General features: G+C 36.8%; 3 protein-coding genes across 3 annotated transcripts; all 3 read right to left on the minus strand.

Annotated features, from left to right (window-relative positions):
- Window positions 1-53: 53 nt before the first annotated feature.
- Window positions 54-9,506, minus strand: wdfy1 (WD repeat and FYVE domain containing 1). Its single transcript, XM_077722063.1, has 12 exons — window positions 9,256-9,506; window positions 7,549-7,616; window positions 7,356-7,429; window positions 7,117-7,171; window positions 5,600-5,750; window positions 5,409-5,521; window positions 4,267-4,393; window positions 3,807-3,912; window positions 3,184-3,285; window positions 2,968-3,098; window positions 2,762-2,870; window positions 54-2,060 (listed from the first exon to the last, which is right to left on the minus strand). Exons 1-12 carry the CDS (start codon window positions 9,390-9,392, stop codon window positions 2,001-2,003), a joined length of 1,233 nt encoding a protein of 410 aa, XP_077578189.1. The 5' UTR covers window positions 9,393-9,506; the 3' UTR covers window positions 54-2,000.
- A 525-nt stretch (window positions 9,507-10,031) lies between these two features.
- serpine2 (serpin peptidase inhibitor, clade E (nexin, plasminogen activator inhibitor type 1), member 2) lies at window positions 10,032-14,747 on the minus strand. The gene is made up of 9 exons (XM_077723103.1): window positions 14,487-14,747; window positions 13,386-13,658; window positions 13,052-13,279; window positions 12,616-12,813; window positions 11,739-11,937; window positions 11,558-11,655; window positions 11,164-11,250; window positions 10,970-11,053; window positions 10,032-10,811 (listed from the first exon to the last, which is right to left on the minus strand). Exons 2-9 carry the CDS (start codon window positions 13,639-13,641, stop codon window positions 10,774-10,776), a joined length of 1,188 nt encoding a protein of 395 aa, XP_077579229.1. The 5' UTR covers window positions 13,642-13,658; window positions 14,487-14,747; the 3' UTR covers window positions 10,032-10,773.
- A 428-nt stretch (window positions 14,748-15,175) lies between these two features.
- Window positions 15,176-22,163, minus strand: prss59 (serine protease 59, putative). Its single transcript, XM_077723352.1, has 9 exons — window positions 21,923-22,163; window positions 21,577-21,758; window positions 20,761-20,993; window positions 20,106-20,241; window positions 19,550-19,664; window positions 18,451-18,652; window positions 17,408-17,498; window positions 17,128-17,330; window positions 15,176-16,633 (listed from the first exon to the last, which is right to left on the minus strand). Exons 1-9 carry the CDS (start codon window positions 22,157-22,159, stop codon window positions 16,524-16,526), a joined length of 1,509 nt encoding a protein of 502 aa, XP_077579478.1. The 5' UTR covers window positions 22,160-22,163; the 3' UTR covers window positions 15,176-16,523.
- Between the last annotated feature and the right edge of the window lie 121 nt (window positions 22,164-22,284).

A 22,284-nucleotide genomic window follows, 5' to 3' on the forward strand; every position in this document is an offset into this window, starting at 1 on the left:
AATTGAAAAATGCCTTCAATTGAGGTGAAAAATGAGCTATGATTTGACAGAAGTTAGTACAAGGGAGCTTTTATTTATTTAAGTTACTTAACAATCCCAACCAAATGTTTAAAAACGAGCTCAGGAAAAGCCAGTAAAACATTGTAGTCTGATAAACAGTTACATTGAATTTAATTGTAAGGTTTACAACCTAAAATGGATTTTTGTCATGAATGAAAATTGACTTAGTAACTTTCCTATACAACCTTTTGAGTTAGGGGAAATTACATTTTTACTCATATTTTTCACTTTGCTTATCATCACATGGATCAGGGTGCACTGTAGCTTTTCCCAGCCAAATTTGGGCAGTTGTCAAGCGCAGGGCACAAGGATAAATACAACCATTCATGCTCACACTCGTATTGAGGGGACATTTGGAGCGTTCAATTAACCTACCACACGTTTTTGGAGTGTGGTGGGAAACAGGAGTAGCCCAACAAACCCCACGCAGGCACGTGGAGAGCATACAACTCCACACAGGAAGGACGAAACCCACCAGGGATTGAGCCTTCAAAGTCAGAACTGTGAGCCGTATGTGCTAAGCACTCTAACTGTGCAGCCTGAAATTACATTTGAATGATTAAAAATGCTTTTACTTCTACCAAACCAATCCTGAATTCACACTAACATACACCCCATGTATTTTAAATGTGAATGTTTTCTAAAATGGATTCGCCCACATTAATTACAGGGAAAAACAAAGGTAAACAACCTTTTACATAGATGATAAATACTTTACTACAAATATGAACATACACTACATCAAAAACTGGAATGTGAGCAGGAATATATAGTGTTCACCATCTATGAATCAAATAAGGCAACTATATAAATTCATGATGTCTTTCTGTCTTTTAGACTTTTGGGGGAACTTAAGCAGCCCTAATACAGCCAGGAATAAAGTTCATATGCATAATTTAGTGTGACACAAAATTCTGTGCATTTGTGGTACAAATGCAATTTAACTTAATGTATTTTATAAGTAACTCTTAAAGGCTTAAGCTTTCCCCACCTGTGCCACATTAGGTGCACAGTGCAATTTGTCTTTTCTACACTTGGGTTCAACAGCCAATTTCTTTACATTGGCAACAACATCTTTGATGTTGATTCTAAACAGTGTCACACTTAGCAAAGATGACCAGTTGTTATAGCAACCAAATCCAGCTATTCCCTGCTTCCCCTTTGGATCAACACCGTGGAGGGGTGGGTCAGCATCACACAGTTGCATTGCGTCAACAGCGCCATTTTAAAACCCACCCATTATATAGTTGCTTGACATTTTAACAGTTTTCTTGAGAAAGTGGCCACATTTACACCTAAAATGAAGGAATAACCCATAGATGTAAAACCTCCTGAGAGTGATTTAAGGCCATCTGGTGAAATATAGACAAAGAGAAGGTTATGGACGGACTGAATTGGGATCAGAAAGTATTTCCAAACAACTCTTTAAACACAAAAAAAAACAATAAGTACAAATGGTGTTAAGCAAGACATTGTACTGCATAAATATGCAACAGTTTTTTTATATATAGTTGTGGCAGGTCAGGAATTGTGACTCCTAATATTACAGTACAAGGATGAAAAAAAATGACCATTGTCAACATTTACTCAAAGAAAGCTCAGAAAAATTAAATGTAAACACTAATATTAACACTCTTCCCATTAGGGCACATGCACACATTTATATACACACACCATTGTGCTTAGGGTTCTTTGTGGGGTCAGGTGTGCACATATACTCACGCGCACTTATGTGGCTTGGAAGTAGTGGAATGGACCATTATAAAGATCAAGCAAAAAACAAAAAAAAGACCATGGAGAGTTACACTACAAGCACTCACTCACACTCGCACATGTGCACCCCCCCCCCCCCCCCCCAAGAAGCTGCAGACTCTAAGCACGATGGCGATGATGCACTGTACAGGGGGGTTTCCATGACACCAGAAGACTGACTAAGCCAATCAGCGTGGAGAGAAGCCTGTTGCTAGGCTACAGCCAACCACCTGCGTCATGTCCCAGATCTGAAGACACAAACAAAAAAATTAAAGGTGACATGTCAGAAACATCTAGTTCTAACCTGATTCTTAAGTTTTCACATCACTGCTGCTAGTAACTCATATTATAATATTAAAAAAAAACTTTTTCAGTTGACAAAGCATAACAATAAGGTACAGACTCCAGGTCTTGAGGCATATAACTGAGTTTTTTGTGATATCTGATCTTTTTGTGGCTCTTGAGGGCAATGTTTTCCATAATGACCCTCAAAGTGTCACACATGTAAAGAGAAACACTGTCTGCAATATGCTGATCAAAAGTAAAGTACATTGCACAGGAGGAAAACAAACATCACGAGTCTCCAAAAATGCTGGAATTATCACCCAGCATGGTATTATATCTAACTTTAAGGCTGTCTAATTTGACACGTGCGTTCAGGGCATTGTCCAATGAGAAAAAGAAATGAAGCCAGCCTTTATGATAAGATCCCTCAGGTGAAGTTTGAGTAGTTTTAATGTCATTGTGTCCCTTCAATGCACATTTGTCTATAATACTGCATTGCATCTTCTACATCTTCCATGATCCTTAATAAGAAAATATACATTCCAAAATATTGAATATGCTCATTGCAAAATTAAAACTATTCTGTATACAATGTTATACCTTTGTTTTAAAAGCGCGGATCAAATACACAAATTGCATGGATAGAAAAATAACTCTTTTAAACCTTGACAATGCGATCACTTCCACAGGTGACCATCACGCCTCTAGATGGATCCATGTCCATGTGAGCAATGTTGTGTTTCCCTTCATGAAACGTGGCCAATGGGACTCGACTGTGAAGCACACAAACAAAAGCAGTTGATCAGTTTTCATCTTTACAGAAAACTTAAAAAAAAACCACATTTTTAAAATAGATAAACTTCAACTTACTCTTCTTCCTTGATAGAGTCAAAACAGGGGTCACACACCCGCACTGGAAATTCAAAGCCCATGATTGGGAATGTAGAGCGTATTGAACTACATTTACCACAAATAGCTTTGCCGCATTTTCTACAATGGTGCTGGAAAACACATTCACATCAATGACAGGAACACCAACAAGGCAATAAGTGCAAGTACAATTTCCTGGTGGAACATAGCTATTACCTGTCTGAGCCCCAGGGTTTTCGTGTCCCACATCTGCTTGATGTTCCAAAAGAAAGGTTGCCCACAATCCTGGCAGGAATCACTTTCCAACCACTGAGGTGCCTGTAAAAAAAATCCGCTTTTGATTATTACTACGTTCGGAAAACAAATACCTAAAAATTTGTAACTTGCAAATCTGAATTGTCTGCACCATAAGGCACACCTATAAGCCTTCACTTTTCTCAAAAGTCAACAGTGCGCCTTATATATGGATCGATATTGGGGACTCAAGATATGATAATCCCTTTGATGCAGCTCCATCTAGTACAGGGGTGGGCAAACTATTCCACAAATGGCCGCAGTGGGTGCTGATTTTCATTCCAACCCATAAAGAGGATATCTTTTCACCAATCTTGTGTCCTCCCAGTCAGTATTTTGACATGTTTATGTGATACTAAACGCTGCACCCACAGAATTTGTAATATTGTGCAATAGTGAATGCGTCAGAGTCAAAAAATGAGCCATTTGGATTTCTTGCTCAGGAGAACATTATCAGTGAATTCCATGTGGTCATACACAACAACCAATTATTCCCAGATAATGTCTTTTTTTCATATATATATAAAAATAATATTCATACAAACCTCTTCTCTCTTCGTGTCCATGTTCCACACTGCAATTCCTCCATCAGCTGAGCACGACACCAACTGCTTGGTCAATTGGAGGTAGACCAGTGACTGGACACGCTCGCTGGGGCACAAGAAGATTACAGAAAGTTGTACACATTATAAAATAACATTTGATGACCAGGCATGTAAGTATTACTTAGTTATTGTACCGAATTTTTGCAAACTTTGGTGACTTCAAACATGCTAGTGAATACCCATAAGACTAGAAAATAATTTGGAAACAAGGAAACTGTATTTAGAAATTTTCAAATCAAGATGGGGGGGAAAAGGAACGTGTCAATAAATATTATATAGTCATAGTATAGTTCAAGAAAGTCCAGAGGTATCACATAAACACAGTCTATTAATATCTTTAAAAAAGAAAATAAAAACACAATGCTTAACACGTAATAAAAGTTCAGACAAATAAACTTACTGATGTCCTTGCAACAATAAAGTTCGTCCTTTTCGTCCTCCTATGTCCCACATGATGACACTGTGATCTGAGGCTCCTGAGAATAGCAGTCTTTGAACGGGATCCCAACACAAGGCCCCTACACTACCTGCAAGAAATCAACAGCAAGGAAAGATCTTTTGTTGCATGTGATGTTGACAGCACAATGTATGAGCAATTTCTTTTGGCCATTTTACATAGTGTAATTTACTAGCCTTTATGCCAGAGATTCCCAGTAAAAATGCTGTAGTCTACCATGAAAGCTCATTTTGTACTACAAAACATTATCAAATGTCGATGGTTTTATAAAAAAATATATATATATTAACTACAAATGAATGTTATAGTGACAAGCAGAACTACAGAAGTACTAAAAATTGTTAGATATACAACAGAAGTGCCCACTACACTTATTTCCATTTATATAAATGGGTGAAATAAGGGTTCCTGCAAGTATGTGAGTGTTGTGTTTTCACTGCAGAAGTCAACTAGTGGTAAAGAGACAAGATCAATATCATTTCAGTATCTATACTTTTCTATCGTTGTTGTCGTGCCAAGAGATTCTCTTAGAAATATAAAATGGTTGCCATGACTCATCTAAAAGTTTGGAAGCACTTCTTTGGTAACTTTTGTCTCATTTCTTAGAAAGGAAAAAAACCTACTATTTGAAATATAGACTGAATTGTACTAAAGGTTACTACTGCCATCTACTGGCAGAAAATCCAACTACATTTCAAATGTTGGAGGGCTTTCAAATTATTGACTCAGGGGTAGCAGAGCACATTTACAATGTTCTTAAAGGAGGAAGCTCAGTTTATACTCAAATCTACTTGACTTGCATTCTGTGTATATTTAAATAGATTGCATTGTGTGTTTTTTGATTCTCATTTTAATTTTTTCTGCTTATGTCTAACTTGTCTACCATCCCAGGACTAATAGATAATACAAAAAAATGAGCATAAAAGGTAAACCGATGATCAATGTGACAATAACTGGTTCAGTTTGTTTGGAGGGGTGCTAATAATAGTTTAAAATAAAAACAAATTCCAGGAATAAAGAGGTAAAGTTTAAAAATCACAAATGAAAAAATATACAGGTAATGTGTTTTTTTGTGTGTGAAATACCTTCATGGCCTTTCAGTGTAGTAATAATGGAGTATGTCTGCTTTTCTAGCTTCAGCAGTGTGATCTGCCCTGAGTAATCACCAACAAAGGCATGCTGAGTCTCATGATCATATCTGAGCAGGGAATTATGGTTTCAAACCACACAAAAAAATGCTGATGTATTCAACAAATAAGGGGTCAAAAAGGGATACTGTAGACAAGAGGCCCATGAGGTGAAATAGTGTCTCCCCAGCATGCTGCCACTCTGAGTGCACATCCAGCTAACACTCTTGTCATGGCCAGTACTCACGACCCACTCGCTCTCCAGAGTAAACACCATATCTGAAACTCGGTTCTGGTGAGCTAAAAAACATGTTAAGACACACATGTCATCTTACATCAGCAAAAGGCAAACTATGAAAGCACAAACATATTGAAATACTCAATAACTGTGGGTGGTATAGGGCATCACGAACTTGACACAAAAAGCTAATGGCAATTATTGCGATTGCATAATACGAAAACGCATAATACTAGCAGTGAGAGGAACGCAAACACAAAGCACGCCACATCGCCACCCCCTAACGAGTGAAAAGTTCTAATTTTTTTGTGGATTTGGTTTTTTATTGCCGTTCTTTCTGCAAAATTTGAATTCAATTCATTTTCTTTTCTTACTGATGACGTCTATCATGTTTTCCACTTAAAGATCCACAGACCACTGTTGGTGTGTGTCAAACCAGGGAGCGTTCTCTCCTGTTGAATTTCTCTCCCAAGTAGTCCAGACCAGATTCCAGTGGTATATTACAATCCATGACTGCATCATTTTCCACTGAGTAGGCTGAATGGTGTCACAACAACATTATTTTCATTGCCATCTCATATGAGAATACTAGGAGCTAAGTTGAAGAGCCTAATAAAGTCACTAACATTTTTTGTTTAAAGATGGGAAGGCAGAGTATCCTTAGGCATGGAAATAAGCATAATAGTACATACCACTTCTGCCTCAATTTGAGCTATGAAAGGCCTTGGGCATGTTAGCCTCACTGTAATAAAGCTGGTAGGAATTAATTTTAGCCTATGGCGCATTGTTTTTACATCATCTGTCTGAATGTCTAAGTGCATGTGAAGAAATGGTGATGCTCTAGCATGTTGTTGAAGTTGTCAGTTAAATAAGTAATCCGGTTATGTCACACTGCACAACAGTTTTATTTTTCCAAGTGTGAGATGTCACTGCCATCACCCCCCCTTTGTTTCTACACAAATCAGGCATAATTCATATATGAATTTACAATAAGTGAATATACGATGAGAGTACAGTCTGAATTAATGGTGACCATATCAATTCTTTTGTATTGCTAAATCAACATTTAGTGTAATAGATGAAGTGCACGCCATTATCACAATTGTTAGGATAACATTATACACATAGGATCTTGTACACTGTACCGAACATGCCAATATTTTATAATACCACGTTTTATTGGGATTAAAAATAAATTGTAATTGGCATACTATGAAATAAAAATGTCTACTTTTGCCGATCAAATATAAACCCATGTCGTGCTAAGCGGACCCACACAGTCATAATGCAACAAACGTCACAATTCTTGGACTAAAGATTAATGCAGGAAAATAATTTTTAATTTTTTAATCCGCATTGCACCTCAGCACTTTTTGTCTCATCTGAATCTTAACGTATTGTACATTGTTTCATTAACTCGTGTCTTACCTGGATATGTTTTTACATGGTTCATCTTGTTGAAATCTTCAGAGATAAGAAACTCCTTAGGGGCAAGCAAACAAAAACATGTTTCAGAGCAAATAACTAACCCACCCTCAAAGGCATGAGCCATTTTGACTGTACAAGCCACTTTTATAATGAAAAGAAGCCAAGTTTAAAAAACCTAAAGAGTAGATTGAAACTGACCCTGATATGAGGTCATTTGTTTCTATGGTTGTTCTACTCACCACAACCGCTCCATTATCTTGTCCAATGAAAATGCGTCTGCTGTCATGATGATATGACACACACGAGCAAGGAGCTGAGACATGAAACGACATGGAAAAATGTTCACAATTAGCAAATTATTTTGCACTAAGGAGTGTGTATAGAATGGATGGAATTTTCTAAAACAACAGTGTATGGTACAATCTTACTTACAGGAGACAGTGTGGTATATGCTTGGCCAGTACTGACCGCTGTCTCTCTTCAGCCAAACCCGGATGGTTCTGCAAATACAATTATGAGAGGAGGGAATAATTATGGTCACTTCTGTTTTATGATCGTTTTTTTTAAAGGTCAATGTAGTTTAAGTACCTTATTTTAGTCACAAAAAAATATCAGGAAAGTTTAAGTGAAATAACATTTTTAATCAGGAAAAGAAAATAATCATCCAAAATAATACATCACCTAAAAACCAATCAAAATAAAACGACCCCAAATCTTTCCAATATTCTTAAATCAATGATACACTTCAACTCATCAATATATCCAATAATTTTCAGATTTAAAGCCAGTATCCACTAAAATGGCACAATCATTGTCTGTACATCAAATTTGAATCCACAAGGAATTTGGCTTGTCAATGTGAGCACAGCTGCAAAGTTCAGTTAAGCTTGTAGGTGTCCGTTTACAGTTGAAGTAAGAGATAACCACACTTCTTTGGCACACTAATTGGGTTTGAATACAAAATGATGATTTTTTTGGGTGAATTAAGAGAAAATGTGCAAAAAAATGCAATTTAATTCAAATTGTGAATTGTTATGATGCAAGATTTTAGTCCAACGCAACAAGACAACACGATTTTCACCAATCCACTAGTTTACAAGTGTAACCAGTTGATGTTACTCATTTTAGCATAAACCTTATGATTTAAACTGGCTTTGCTGGATTGGCTGAAATAAAAACCAGGACCCACAGTGGTTTAGAGACCTATGGTATAAAGGATCATAGGAGAGTGTCCCTGGCAACAAAATGAAAAAAGTGAACTAATGCCTGATTAACCTCAGAACTCTTTAACAATTAAAGCATTTAGAAACAACATAGAGAACAGCTATCAAAGAAGACTTTAATGTTAAGATCACAGTCGGAAATTACTGGAATGAAACCACCACATTGCTCTACGTGTATGAAAACATACGTGCATGAGAGACATTTGGAAAGTATCTGTTCAGATGGGGCTACCTGATGTGATAGTGGTTCACTTGCCTGACTTTAGTGCATGCAAGGGTGGGATTGATCCATGCATTTCATTTCAGAATTATCATTTGTGATGGAAAGTGCTTTAATTTATGTGAAATTGTTATGCTCCCATTCACTGGCAAAGCAGTTTGTAGCCCATCTTACTGTACGAGAAATAAAGTGACCAGCTGTTAAAAGTTTCACAGCAAGCATACAACCATCTGGCAACACTTTTTTTTCATAGATGATGAAAAGACAACTGTTTAAGCCAAAGTTTTGACGATCACAGGACATACATAGCCTTTGGCTGATATTCTCTTGGTTTCTTGGATATTCTGCAACAAGTGTACCGTTAGACACCATATCACATACAAATACCGATATAATATTGAAGGATTCATCATTTTACACATGCAATTTGATGCTTTGGACAGCTACACAAGGAAAAAGAAAGGGTTATTTACCAAAGAGCTTTCAACACATTAGAATAGCAGAATACTTCTATTGCCATATTCCCCAAAGTAAACCAATTTTTTTCCGATTGTTTTTATTTCATTTCGTATGCCTTGCATTCTGCCATCCCTCCTACAAAGGATGTGTACAAAAGTGAAGAGAAAATATAACAAAGCTGCAAGCTACTCTAGTAAAGCTAATATTAGCCTTAGCTATGATGGGTTGCAAACTCACCTGTCTTCGCCAACAGTGATCACTCCATCTTCCTTCGGGATTAAAACGGCAGACGTGACAGTGTCTCCGTGACCCTCGATTTTATTCAGAAGAACCGGCCTGGCGCTCTGAGGCCTCGAATGGATCTCCGCAGCCATGGTTTAACCAGGCAGCAACAATGTTTTCCTGCTGCTAATTCTCCTCCGCACCCCGTCCAGGAGGATCAGCTGACACAGTGAGCTGCTGTTAGATCTACCGTAATGACGACAAAGCATGCGCCGATAAAAAAAAAGTTACCGATATATACCAGTATACTGAAGTCCATAATAAAAATATTACAGTACTCTATCTATTTGATTTTCAGGTTGAACCAAAAATGCACCACAAACTTTACTTGTATTAGAATCTAAAACAATGCTTCAATTTGTCCTGATCATGAACTATTATTAATCTAAGACATAGTTTAATAATAGTTCATGATCAGGACAAATTGAAGCATTTTTTTGCAATCAATGAAAGGAGAACTACAAAATAAAAAAGCAGAAGATGGGTTTTGAGCTTCCGCAATAGATAATTATTCATTCAATAATTTCTTTTTCTAAACTGCTTCCCCCAAAGGGTCGCAGGGGGTGCAGGAGCCTATCCCAGCTGAATTTGGGTAAGGTGCAACCATTCATACATACAATAAATCATACCTAGGGGCAATTTAGAGTGTCCCACCAGCCTAAGATGCATGTTTTTGGAATGTGGGTGGAAACTGGAGTACCCAGAGAATGCAATTAAAAATCTTTGTCAAGTGATGTTTTAAATGAGTTTTATTGCTCTCAAATCAAGTCAGAGTAACAACACAAACGTTAATTCACGGTGGAAAACAATTTTATTAAAATATCTTAAAGACCGAGATTGGACGTGCGTTGTCATAACTCAAAGAACAACTAGAGTGATATTAATATAGACATAAAGGGTGAAGGTCAGAAAATACAAATGATAAGTAAACATGGTATGCTACTCCAGAGTTAATAAAATACACCAATGACATTCAAATCCCCTTAAAAACAAGTAATTTGTAAAAAATACGTAAAAAAAATAAAAAGCTGAAAAAAAGAGAATGACATACTGTCATCATGCAAGAGTTATTAAACCAGTTGCCTTCAATTTCTTGTCCAATTTTGTGATCTGGTACTGATAAATTATGTAATTAACAAAAATGTTTAGAGGCATTTTTTATCCGTACAATGCCGTGGCAATTGACTTAAAAACTTAGATGATTTTAGTTATAATCAAGAAAAACATGGAAAAACCTTCCTTAAGATGATTGCATTTTTCTAAACAAATGTACCATTAGTCATACCAGGCATAAAAAATGAAAAATAAATTGAAGAAACAAGTGTGGAGTAATAGTTTGCCCCTCATGACTATAAATGCGTTAAAACAAATTCTATCTACAAAAAAATATTCGATCATCTGTGTGCATGAATTCCAACAATCAATTCTCGTGTTTCCACTATTAGAAATAAGTTTAAACATTGGACACTGACTTTAGGGTTGGTTGATTTGGCCCATGAAGAGGAGTGTGCCTGCGGACAAATGAAAACGAACATCATAAAATACAAAGCTGCTTTGAGGAATATAAAGGGAAACAAATAAAGCTAAGATAATGCATTTTGCTTATTATATAAATGAGTACTTTTATTGCAATGCAGCAGACGTGAAGGAGGTAAAATTAGTTTATTACCAGTTGGCTTATGTCGGATAAGGAAGAGGAATGGTCTGTCCACTAAAACCCAAGAGAGAGAGGACCGAGCCATCAGAATTGCAGCTGAATGTAACGGGAAAAAAAACAGCATTAGAATAATACAATATATTGAATAATGATCAAATGAAATAAATAATATTTAAAAAATAAATCAATATCCTTAAAACACTCACCAGTGGCAGCTGCTGCTTTTGTGCCATCTTCATTCACCACAATTTTGGCTTTCTGGAGAGCTTTCGTCACATATACAGGGTCTGAACCTAAGGTAGAATCCACATGCTAATTTAAACAATGAACAGAAATACAAAATGTGTGTAGAGATTTTGATGAATAAATGATGTACTATTTTACACCACAGGGTGGCAGCAGTGGGCTTAAACGTGTTGTAAAAAAATAGAGATGGGATGTGATTTGTTTGGCATTCAGACTGGTCTTTGTGTTCCACAGTAAACAACTATCCTTCTTTTCATACTTTCAAGTATTGCTCATGTCCGACTAAACCTGCTGGATATAAAAAAAAGACATCACGTCATATTACAAATGGGGCTTGACAGTACTTTCACTTACTCAGGTGCCTGAAGTCAGCTTTATCCTGACTGAACATGTCTGTTATACCCAGCGCTGTCAAGGGAGCCTTTAAATCCACTTCAACATCAGCAGTGAACCTTGAGACATAACCAAGCATCCAGAAATTGTTATTCAGAGAAGCATTCTATAACTCTGGCTTGAGCGTGATTGTGAATCTTACTTAGGAAAAAGTAGATGAACTTTGCGCATGTGCATTACATCGCTCCAACTCTGCACTGTAGTAGAGTTAATATGAGGGGTGACATAGGACAAAGGCACGTCCATCTCAGTAGGTAGAATAATCAACATGCTGATGGTGTTGCCGTGATATGGCAGCTCGATCACCTTATACGTCACCCCTTGTGGAGTAGTGGCTATGCCTGGGGAAAGCAAGTTAAGGAGAAAGCACACAAAGGCACACAAAAATTCAGAAGTTAGTGGCGTCCTATAATCCAAGAGTTGTTTTTGGCTATTTTGGAGGATGACTGCTACTAAAACATTGTCAGAAATGTCTGTGACAAGAAGAAACAAAACCAAGTCTGAATTAAAATGATGCAATCAGTCTGGGTCGCAAGATAAAGAAAAAAACAACAACAACTATGGTCCAGATGCTGTGTTGGAATGTGGAGTATAATTAGTGAACTTGCTCAGTAAACTCAGTAGAAGGTGTTATGTTTTATGGATGTTTATGAACCTGTGGTGACGTAACTGTAATGGTCACATCCTGACTGATTAAAAAGATGTAGGGAAGGTGGCAAATTAAATTCCAACAATATTAACAAGATAAAAGAAAAGGACTAAAATGAGATATTTGTTATGAACCGGGAAATAGAAGATAACGACAATGTTGCAGGTCTTCAAGGACACATCTGGCTACAGGACAGAAATCTACTAAGGGGAAGTTTGAGACTCATGGACTCATGACTATAAACAGGAAAAATACACATTTCAATATGAGACCCACTTTAAAATGTATTCTTCAGTTTCTTCAATTAATGCAATGTGGAAAAAAGTGATATAAAAAACAACAACAGGTGATTTAGACAGAAAAGACTTACCAATGTTGAAGACTGATAGCTGGGACATCATAGGAACTTTAAATACATTGCCATTGCCACCAGTAAATGGTCTCATCTTGGTGTTTTCAGACTGGAAGCGTGACTTCCATAAACCTTTGAAGTAGATAGAGTTGATAATGACCAGACGGGTCATGGCAGAATCCAGCATATCAGCTTTGATCAGGCTTGTGATGTGACCTGGAAGAATATTCAACAAAACAACTTCATGAAAAATGGGATTTCAACAAAATCTACATATTTAAAGAAAAAGGAACACATTAAAGAGTCAAAAAACACCAAACTTATGTATGTATAATTTAAATATAAATGTATAGGAGTATTTGGGTTAATGAATTAATCACACGCTCGATTCAGTACACAACAAGTGTATCTCAATAATATGGAAGGCTGAAATTAATAACATGACTTGATGTACCTCTGGTTTTGTTGCTGACCCAGGTATTGATCTTATCTGCTGCCCCATGAGGGTCACTAAAGTCCATGCTTCTGCTTTCAGCCTGGAAGTTGGCTTTGTTGGTGGCCACAAAGGTCGGTTGGATGGGGAAGCCTTCTTTGCTGAATATGCCATTGGCAATGAGAACAGCGTCCTCATTGGACTTTGCAGTCAAGGTCTTGTGCAGTTTCCTCAGCATTCTGTAAGGTCCTGTACCGACCGATTAAATACATTTTTAAAAAATTGTCTTCAACAGCCACAATCACAATTCTTTTCACACTAATTACAATACAAAAGAATAGAAAAATATTCATACCATTTTTCTTGAATCGGAGTGCACTGAGGACCTGCCTACGGGTTTCTCCATGGCCTCCAGGTAGCAACATGCCAAGAACAGAAGCCACTCCATGGGGTGAAAGGACCACATTATCCAAGGGCTTGGAAAGGACGACTTGCTGAAACACCTTAATACCGAGATCTGATCCTCGTTCCCCATAAGAAAGAGTTTGGGAAAATGCTCCTGTGCAAAGGGCCGCTAGTGCATAAAGGAAAAGCAGTGCCAGGTACGCCATTTTGACTTTAACAGCACCTTCAGAGAAAAAACACAAGAGTACATTCAAAATGAATTATGATCAACAAAAAGACTACAAAGCAAAGCTTCATAATGTTTTTTTATGATGATTTACATATAGAAGTACAATGTACATACTTTGACAGGTTTGTTTAAAAAAAAACATTCATCTAGGTTCAAGAACACTGAGGCAGCTATAATTCAGCATAAAATACATTAGGGGCCAAGAACAAAGAGCTGCAGTCTGACAAATTATTAAATTTTTCCATAGCTATATATTTAACTCCACAGTGAAAGACTCCAACAGAGACTGGTATATCGTTTGTTGTGGGGAGGCACCCTGACCCCACATCTAACCCCGATCCCAACTCCCAGATATTGCTTGTTGGTGATTTTGTGCATTTGTTACACGTTTCTTTAAGCATTTTTGAAGGGGCACGCCTACTTCGCGGAAAAACACAGCTATTGCGGGGGTCCCGGTCCCCATTAACAGCGATAACCGAGGGAACACTGTATATGCTTTTTCAACTACAAGAGAGTAAAAAAAAAAACATCATTCAGTCACTGGAATATGTGCATGTTAATGAATGCTTTTTAATAACCGTAGAGCTTTGACATTCGATGACAGTCAAAAGATAAAAAAAAACATTTGGTCATTATTGAGCATGAGAATGAATCTGCTTCAATCGGACGGCTTTGCATCATTGCCGTTTTGTTGGTCATTTAGATCACTAAATGTATCCAACGTTGGCTAAAACACAATAGCAGCGAATACCTTAAAAATTAGAAAGATAAACTCAGTAAAGTCAAGAGTCATTGTTTCGAAATGAAATTAAGATGACTTACTTCGACGCGCAGACGCTCCACTTGCACCACAGGTGAAACTCGGACTTTCTCCTTCAATCTTTAACACCTTCCGGACGTCCAATAGAAGTATCGCATGCGTGAGATGTAAATCTAAATACTATGCTGGTTTTACAACAAAAAAAGGTTCCAATCTAAACAGACAACGCCGTTTTAAGACCACTTTAATGCACTCAACTCCTCCTCCTAACTAAACATACTTGTACGGGGGCGTTGAGGAACTACTGACCGTAAAGGAACAGACAGTACACGGCACAAAATCCATTTCCTTAAGTACTTCAAAACAAAACACCAGTTTTTTCCAGTTTAATGTTTTGAAACCCACAAAACACCAGTTTTTCCAGTTTAATGTTTTGAAACCCATTTTTATCAAACAAAACCATGCATAAAAATCCAATTGTGCCCCCCCCTGGAATTATGAAATTTAAAAAATTACCCTGCAAAATTCTCCTGTCAATAAATTAATAACACTAATTCTGTAAAGGCTCTAGTATGTTATACTTTGTATTTTATCATTGTATTGCCTCAAAATAAAATATAAAACAAATGCGTGCATATAAAACAAATTTATGTGTTGGTAATGAAATTAAAAAAATAGTTAAAGAGTAGAAGTAAGAGAACAGAGAATTTATATTCAATTGAACTAACCTGAAAAAAAATAACAGGCTAAGTCATGGAAAACAGTTTATATTTAATCCATTTACAGCACAGGCTACAGAACATTAACTGCTCATGTCATCAATATCTTACAAGATTGAATGATTTACAGCCACCATCAAAATATGTTTTGCCAAGTGAGCAATAAATATAAAGGAAATGTTTGGTCATCACTGACATACAAATATTGTTCCAGTAATGTAGATTTAAAAAAAAAATACTGTCAGCAGCCATTACAAGTACTCAAGTAGGCCACAGTATACTACATTCAATGTTTTAGGTTTGGCTCGTCTTTAAATGTGCATGGTTATGCAATAGTTTGCATGTACAGCTGGGACTGTTGTGAAAATAAGCATTGACGGAGGAAGTGGTTCGGTTATTTGGTCTATGAGTTTGTGTTTCAAGGGCATATTGACTGAACACAGCTGTGTAGTACTTGAATGACAGGCTCTCAACATGCTTGCTTCAAACCCCACATTTCCTGAGGATGTTGTGTGACTGATGCACTTAAAACATCCAAATGTGGATATACTGTCTTGCCCAGATCATACAAAGAATACATTTTAGTTTCATGATCATCCAATAACTCATTTCCATATACGTATAACTGAAACTGTTGAATGATTCACTAGCATTGTATTTTCTTGCACTCCCAATAATTCAGTGTTTTAAAATATTCATAACCTACTGATGATCACTCTCGGTTTATCGTTTAACCAAACATTAGACTGTTGTCCATCATTTTTGTTTGAGCAAAATCAGTGCATATGTGACTATAAATGTGACAACTTGCATGTTAAATCACATTGCCAAGTAAATTTCAGGTGTATCTGACATCATAAGTGATAATGGACTATCTGAAATACCCATGTTGGAAATGCCAAAACACTTGTGGCATTTAAAATGTCAGCTTGCAGCAATTTTATTTTATTGACATTTTTCTCCATTATTACACAGAACAAAATGAAATTCCATTTTTCATCAAATCCTTTCCACATAATTCTTTCTGCTGGGATGACAGAGATAAAAAAAAAGCCTTTCGATTTGTCACATACATGATTGCCACTAACAAGCAATTACTGGTATTCTGCTGTGAGTAGTGACATTTGTTTCCCAAATATAAGAATTAATCCCTTTCTTGGACATGATTAAGTAGAATTAGGACCTCTAATTTCATTGTCTATCAGAAAAAGCAAGCAAAATTCTTGACACATTATACATAGACAGTTTCAATCTTTAGGCTTAATTTTGTTTTCACACTTCCAAAATCATATAAAACTGACTTTTATTACAAAACCTGAGATTTTAAGTAGCCGTCAATTTAAAAAGCGATGCATGGACGGTGCTTTTAGATGAAGGCAGTTATTCCTTTAACCATTTTTGCAGATGCAAGAAGATTTGATCTCTAGCCAGGGTTAGCTGGAGGAGATCATCAGCACTGGCAGGGTACATATTGGCACAGTGGGCTGTTCCTGAAAAACAAAAAAAAATACAGGACATGCCAATAGGAGTAAATATTAAGGGTGGGATGAGAACTAATTGAAGAATAAGTTAGTTATGACTTGCAAAACTCGTCATAGGTAAACAGGCTGTTATATTTTTATATTAATTTTATAAGTGTGACGTGGCAATACAGATATGTAAGAAAATTGCCTGGACTGAACCTCCTGAAAGCAGTATAAATCAATTAAATGACTACATAATTGGTAATATTATCTCAATTATTATTTTTTAAATCATGCCAATGGCTGCAACATAGGCTTGGATAAAAATGTAAATTGATTGTTTAGAAAAAAATAGAACAAATTCATGAATATTGGACAGTTGTGCTTTGTTGAACATATACAATATGATTATAATTTTTTTAATCGAATAACTACTCCAAAAAACACTTTTTGTTGCCATTGAATATTAGAATTTTCCTTGCGATGCTGCACATTTTTAATGGACAAATACTCTTACTCACCTTTAATAAAAACGGCTGGAAGTTCATCCGAGATGTCTTGAGTGATTCCCAATGCATGCCAGGGGTCAATGGACCCATTGGGGAAAACGATTTTGGTGGAGTGGATGTCATAGCTGCTATAATACTCGTTGGTTTCAGCCACAGCTTCAGCAAGTTGCTCAACACTGACATTGTAGTAGTCTACACACTGTTTCACATGATACCTATGTAGATGAAAAGACACAATTAGAAAAAGAAGATTAAATACAAAAACAGTTTTTTTAATGTGTCGTCTACTTACTCCAGAGGAAAGCCAGAAAATGGCTGGTTTGGTGAATCAGTGCTTTGATAAAATCCAAATTCAGTGCAGGTCTGGTAGACCCACTGTCTCCCTGGCAACAAACAATTTGCTCACAGCTAAAAAATTCACTTGATTGATGGAAACATAAACATAGCCAACACAACAGAATATCGCTTGTGAAACTCAAAAAGTCAAAGTAATTTAAAAAGAAGACAAATCGCAAATAAATTAGGCTATTATGGCTACTTCATGGCAATCAATGCTTTTCTTTTTCTTTCATGAGACCACTTCCAGCCCACCCACCCATGAAAGTGAGGCTGGGAACCTGAAAAACTGTCTAGTTACAGTATCCGTGGTTAAATTATACTGTAAAAGGTTTAATTTATTATAGTACAGAAACCACAAACACATTTCTCTTAGCTCTGTATTTTTTTTTTTCAGGAAACAGTAATATACTGCGGTTTTTAAGTTGTTAAAAATATAGCAGAATAAAGTGATTTCCTGGTATCCTCAGTCTCGCATTTCTGTAAGACTTTCTACCTTTTAAATTGCTTTTGAAATCTTCAGCATGACATAATTTACTCTGCGTCACTAGCGCTGTCGACATAAAGGTGGTACCTCACCAAAGGCGCAAACACCCAAAAGATATTACAGACGATCGTTGAAAGTGTGTATGCAACAGCACAAATATTATACGTTTGATGAGAAAATTACACCTAAAATGAAATATGATATTTTGAAGGATTAAAAATGCTTTTTCCCCGTGCCGCAAGCTGGCATTTCTCTCAGACTTTCTGCCTTTTTGGTGGCTTTGCAAATTTTCAGCATGACTCTGTCATTAGAGCTGTCGACACTGGCATGGCACTTCACTAAAATGCCCAAAGACCAATAAGAAATAACAGGATAATCAAAAGAGTATTATGTAACAGAGGAAAGATTAACCTTTAACCAAAAAATAATAATAATTGCACCAAAAAGGAAAGATTATATTTAAAGACATGAAAATCCATTTGCCCATGGGACAAACATATACTCATTCTCACCTCCTCCTGCGGCTGGCCCATCCCAGGATGTATTAGTCATGTCTCTCAGATTGTTGTTGAAACTCACATCCAGACATTTCATTGAAAATGTGTCCATCATGAGGCGGGCCACAGCAACATATCGAGCGTACGGGTCTCCCAATGAAGTGTCTGACATCACCCCACAAAGGACTTTGATTGTGATGTTGCCACCAACTATACCCTATAAAACAAAACAAGCACCCGCCGTCACAGGTGCATATTTGCACCCGTCGCATTTCTATGATTAATTTTTACAGGAAACAAATGGAAAAGTAGTTAACACATAGTTCACAACCAGGACATTGTGGTTTGAATCTCCACTGGAACATTTGTGTGAAATTGCTGTCCCAGTGATTGCAGGGCTTTTCTCAAGGTGCTCCGATTTCTCACAACACCCCCAAAACACATCTCTCAGGCTAAATGAAGACTCTAAAATCAACGGTGTCAAACTTATTTCTGTACAGAACGGGCATTAAAATCTGACATCCTAATGATATTCTGCTTTGCATGACATAGTCTTATTTTTACATACTGTACAATGGATTCTTTTTGGTTACCTTAAACCTGAAAGTTTGCTCAGAAACTGTGTGTCACAGAAGCAGTTACTGGCAATGTTTCTCTCTTAGTGATATTCTCTGTGGCAAGCTGATTCTTTTGGTTTTTTTCCAAGGCATATATTTAACTTTAAGGCAACAGGACTGACTCCACACAGTCAAAAGGCTTTCGTCACTTTTTACATAACAATTTGCAATCTGAATCATATCCTCTTGAGTCATCGTAGGGCACAGAAATCGGAAGAGACTAATAAAGTAAGGATTATCATTCTAAAACTTTTTTTTTAAATTCTAATTCAGCCAATCACCTCAGAAACTTTATTTAGGAGGCTAAGTATACGGTTATTGAGGATTTTTATTTATTTCACTCACTTTTCTGTCTGTTGTGTGATTTTAATCAATGACGTGTATGTTAACTGTATTGCAACAGAAAACATTTTTGTAAATATGGGTTCCAGGGACAGAATATATTTATTTAGAGACTCTATTTAGAGCTCCATTACAACATGTCTATTATAGCTTACCTCAAAATCCCTCTTGTCTTCATTATACTGGACCACATCCATGAAGTTACCAGCAAGTGTTTCCAGGAAGTAGGCAGAATCTGTCTGGGTCTGAATCTGCAGTTTGGAACATAAACTGCATGGGTGTAAGAAGAAAGGAAGGAGAGCAAAAAACAAGATAAAAAAAAGGTTAAGAATTATAGTAACTATACAAGGTTTGGGAATTAACCACTAGCAAATACAGTCAACTGGCAGAAAGCAATTTACATCTTTTAGAATTAGTACCAAAAAAAAGTTTCGGCATAACTGTGTCATACTGGACAATAGCATATTGCTTTGTGTTAAGACTTGCCTGTGACCTTTGTGGCTGAATGGGTAGGCTAAAATAAAATGTGGGATGCCATTTTAAATTACAGGTGCACCTAATGTGACCTGCATTTTTTTATGTGATAAAAGTGCACCGAACAATATGTTTGAACTGTTAACTATTATAATGAGATAAGTCAGGATGCCATTTTTAAATGACTTTGGAATGATCAAACAGAAAGAGTCCCTAATTTGTATGAAATTACTTTACTTGAAGTCTTTGGTGATGTTTTCATAGGTTGTGGGATCATTGAGTCTTTCTACTAGAGTGTCTGAAGCCTTTTTTACCAGTAGAGGACACTCTGTGCTTTCGGAAGCCAGTGAGCGTCCAACAACCTCCAAATACTCTGGGGAAAAAAATATGGATGAAAAAACAGGTGGATATAAGGAAAAAAAAAAACATGTCTGCTACAGAAAGAACATAACAGCAAAACCGTTGATAACATTTCAGTTCTCTTATAGTTGAGACAAAATAACTATATCAGTCTTCAAATGGTCTAATATTTGAGGAATTTTATCTGTGGCAATAATACAGAGAGTGCAGTGTTTTTTTGTAGAAAACATAACACCTTCTAGTTCTGTTGACACAGGTGGAAAAGAGATAAGAACAGTCCCCAATGCCTACTATCTGTGTTTTGTCTGTGACATAAAGTCACTGAGACAGTGTTTAATATGTAAGACTATTTAAGATTACATTAAATATTTAAAATCAACTACATCTTTGAGTCTTTTGAATGCATAAAACTGATTTTTTTAAATTAACATATAACATGCACTCATTGTGGCATTAGCCATCTTCTATGTGAACTGTTCTATTGTTTATAATGTCTTCTGTGTGTTGTTATTAATGCTTGCTTGCATTTTACCTGGAAAGTTGACTGTCGCATGAATCGGAGCACTAGTAGCTGCAGAGGCATGCACCAGATGAGGATACTTCAGCCTGAACCAGGCTGCTAGAGAGCCTGGGTATGACCCTCCAAATGCCACCCACTTCATGTTGACCAGTCCTTTGGTCTCACCCATTACAGTGCGAAAGTGGGCCAGGTCAGCCAACGCCTGTCGGCTACTGAGGAAGCGCAAGTTTTCCGTGCTCAGGTCACTAAAGGAGAACACAAATAATAGTTTCACCACATCTTATCCACACAAGGGTTGAGGGGTGTTGTAGCCTATGCCATCTTACTTTTGCCAGTATGGGGAGGTCAGCCTGATTCAGCAAATTATAGGGCACACCGAGATGAACAACCATTCACATTTAAATTGCCTCTGTGTAACAAGGCATCTGATTTGAGGTGGTATGATGCCCTCTACTGGTGAGACAGCTAAAATTAAATCCTTAACCCTAAATGCCCCATGGTATGAAATCTGAGGACATGATGTTGCTAATTTGATCAGATACCCATCCATGGTTTACTAATTAAAGCACTTATCATCATTCGTGTCATGGACGAAAGGGATTGTTCATTTCTGGATGCCATCAATTATTTTGACATTAATTACCTCAAAAAGCTGCAGTGAATATATTTTACATTCCAATTTAACTAAGATCAGACTATCACCATCAGCCCTACAAGTTAAAATTGATTTGATGTCCATCACCAACAATGGCAGAGAACTAATAATGTAAATTGATAGATATTTATAGATAAAAATAAAAGGCAGCAGTTTAAAAAAATGCAACATACACTGTTGGATGACTCTTTCCATAGAAGCGATGCTCCAACATAAAGCAAATTGCTCCCAGTTTCTCTGCATAAGTGAGCCAGGTACCATGTTGCATCCAAGCTGGATTGGCTGGACCCTCTCCACCGATCATAAGAAACACAGGACCACCAGGCTTGTAGAAGGCATCATTCACAAAGTACCTCTGAGGACAGAAAATGGAGAATAAACAATATCATCTATCTTTAATTTGCATCAGTGACATTCACAATCATTTTACTCTCAAACTGTCTAAGAGGGTATACTTTTTTCTCTGTATATTACAAAACATAATACTAATGAGTGGTGCAGAAAAAAACACTACTAGACCTGCTTCCACATTCTGTCATCTGCTCCATTGAAGTGATCTAGTTTCTGCATGAACCATTGCTCGTCTGACGCAGGTTTGTGTATTTCATTAAACCTGCCAAAACCCTTAAATCGTCCCTCAACAACCAGTAGAAATGCAAACAGAAAAGTGAATTTACAGAAAACAAATCCAGGGGCATGTAAAGCCATGTTGACAGAAGTGGGAAACACAAGCATATGACTTGTGCAGTCAGTCATATGACTTGGCTACTTTAAGTGCACTGGACAAATGAGTTTTTTTGTGTGTTAGTTTTTTTTCAACAAATTTTGTAAGACATTTGAAATATTTTTTAATGTGGCGAGATAAATCGTATAGATTTTTA

Source organism: Stigmatopora nigra, chromosome 8, assembly GCF_051989575.1.
Source record: "Stigmatopora nigra isolate UIUO_SnigA chromosome 8, RoL_Snig_1.1, whole genome shotgun sequence".
NCBI classification, from domain to species: Eukaryota; Metazoa; Chordata; class Actinopteri; order Syngnathiformes; family Syngnathidae; genus Stigmatopora; species Stigmatopora nigra.

Bases quoted from the DNA above. Each gene is read 5' to 3' on its own strand.
- prss59 (XM_077723352.1), bottom strand. From the start codon at position 22,159: ATGACTGACTGCACAAGTCATATGCTTGTGTTTCCCACTTCTGTCAAC. The intron at 20,994-21,576 runs GTATGTTGCATT...GTTCTCCTTTAG, and splicing joins GGAAAGAGTCATCCAACAGT to TGACCTGAGCACGGAAAACT. The intron at 19,665-20,105 runs GTAAAGTAATTT...ACACCCATGCAG, and splicing joins AACATCACCAAAGACTTCAA to TTTATGTTCCAAACTGCAGA.
- wdfy1 (XM_077722063.1), bottom strand. From the start codon at position 9,392: ATGGCTGCGGAGATCCATTCGAGGCCTCAGAGCGCCAGGCCGGTTCTT. The intron at 4,394-5,408 runs GTATTTCACACA...GATTTCTTGCAG, and splicing joins TACACTGAAAGGCCATGAAG to GTAGTGTAGGGGCCTTGTGT. The intron at 3,286-3,806 runs GTTTGTATGAAT...TTTTTTTTACAG, and splicing joins TGGACACGAAGAGAGAAGAG to GCACCTCAGTGGTTGGAAAG.
- serpine2 (XM_077723103.1), bottom strand. From the start codon at position 13,641: ATGGCGTACCTGGCACTGCTTTTCCTTTATGCACTAGCGGCCCTTTGC. The intron at 13,280-13,385 runs GTATGAATATTT...CGGTCGGTACAG, and splicing joins ACTCCGATTCAAGAAAAATG to GACCTTACAGAATGCTGAGG. The intron at 11,938-12,615 runs GTAAGTCTTTTC...TGCTTTCCCCAG, and splicing joins GCTATCAGTCTTCAACATTG to GCATAGCCACTACTCCACAA.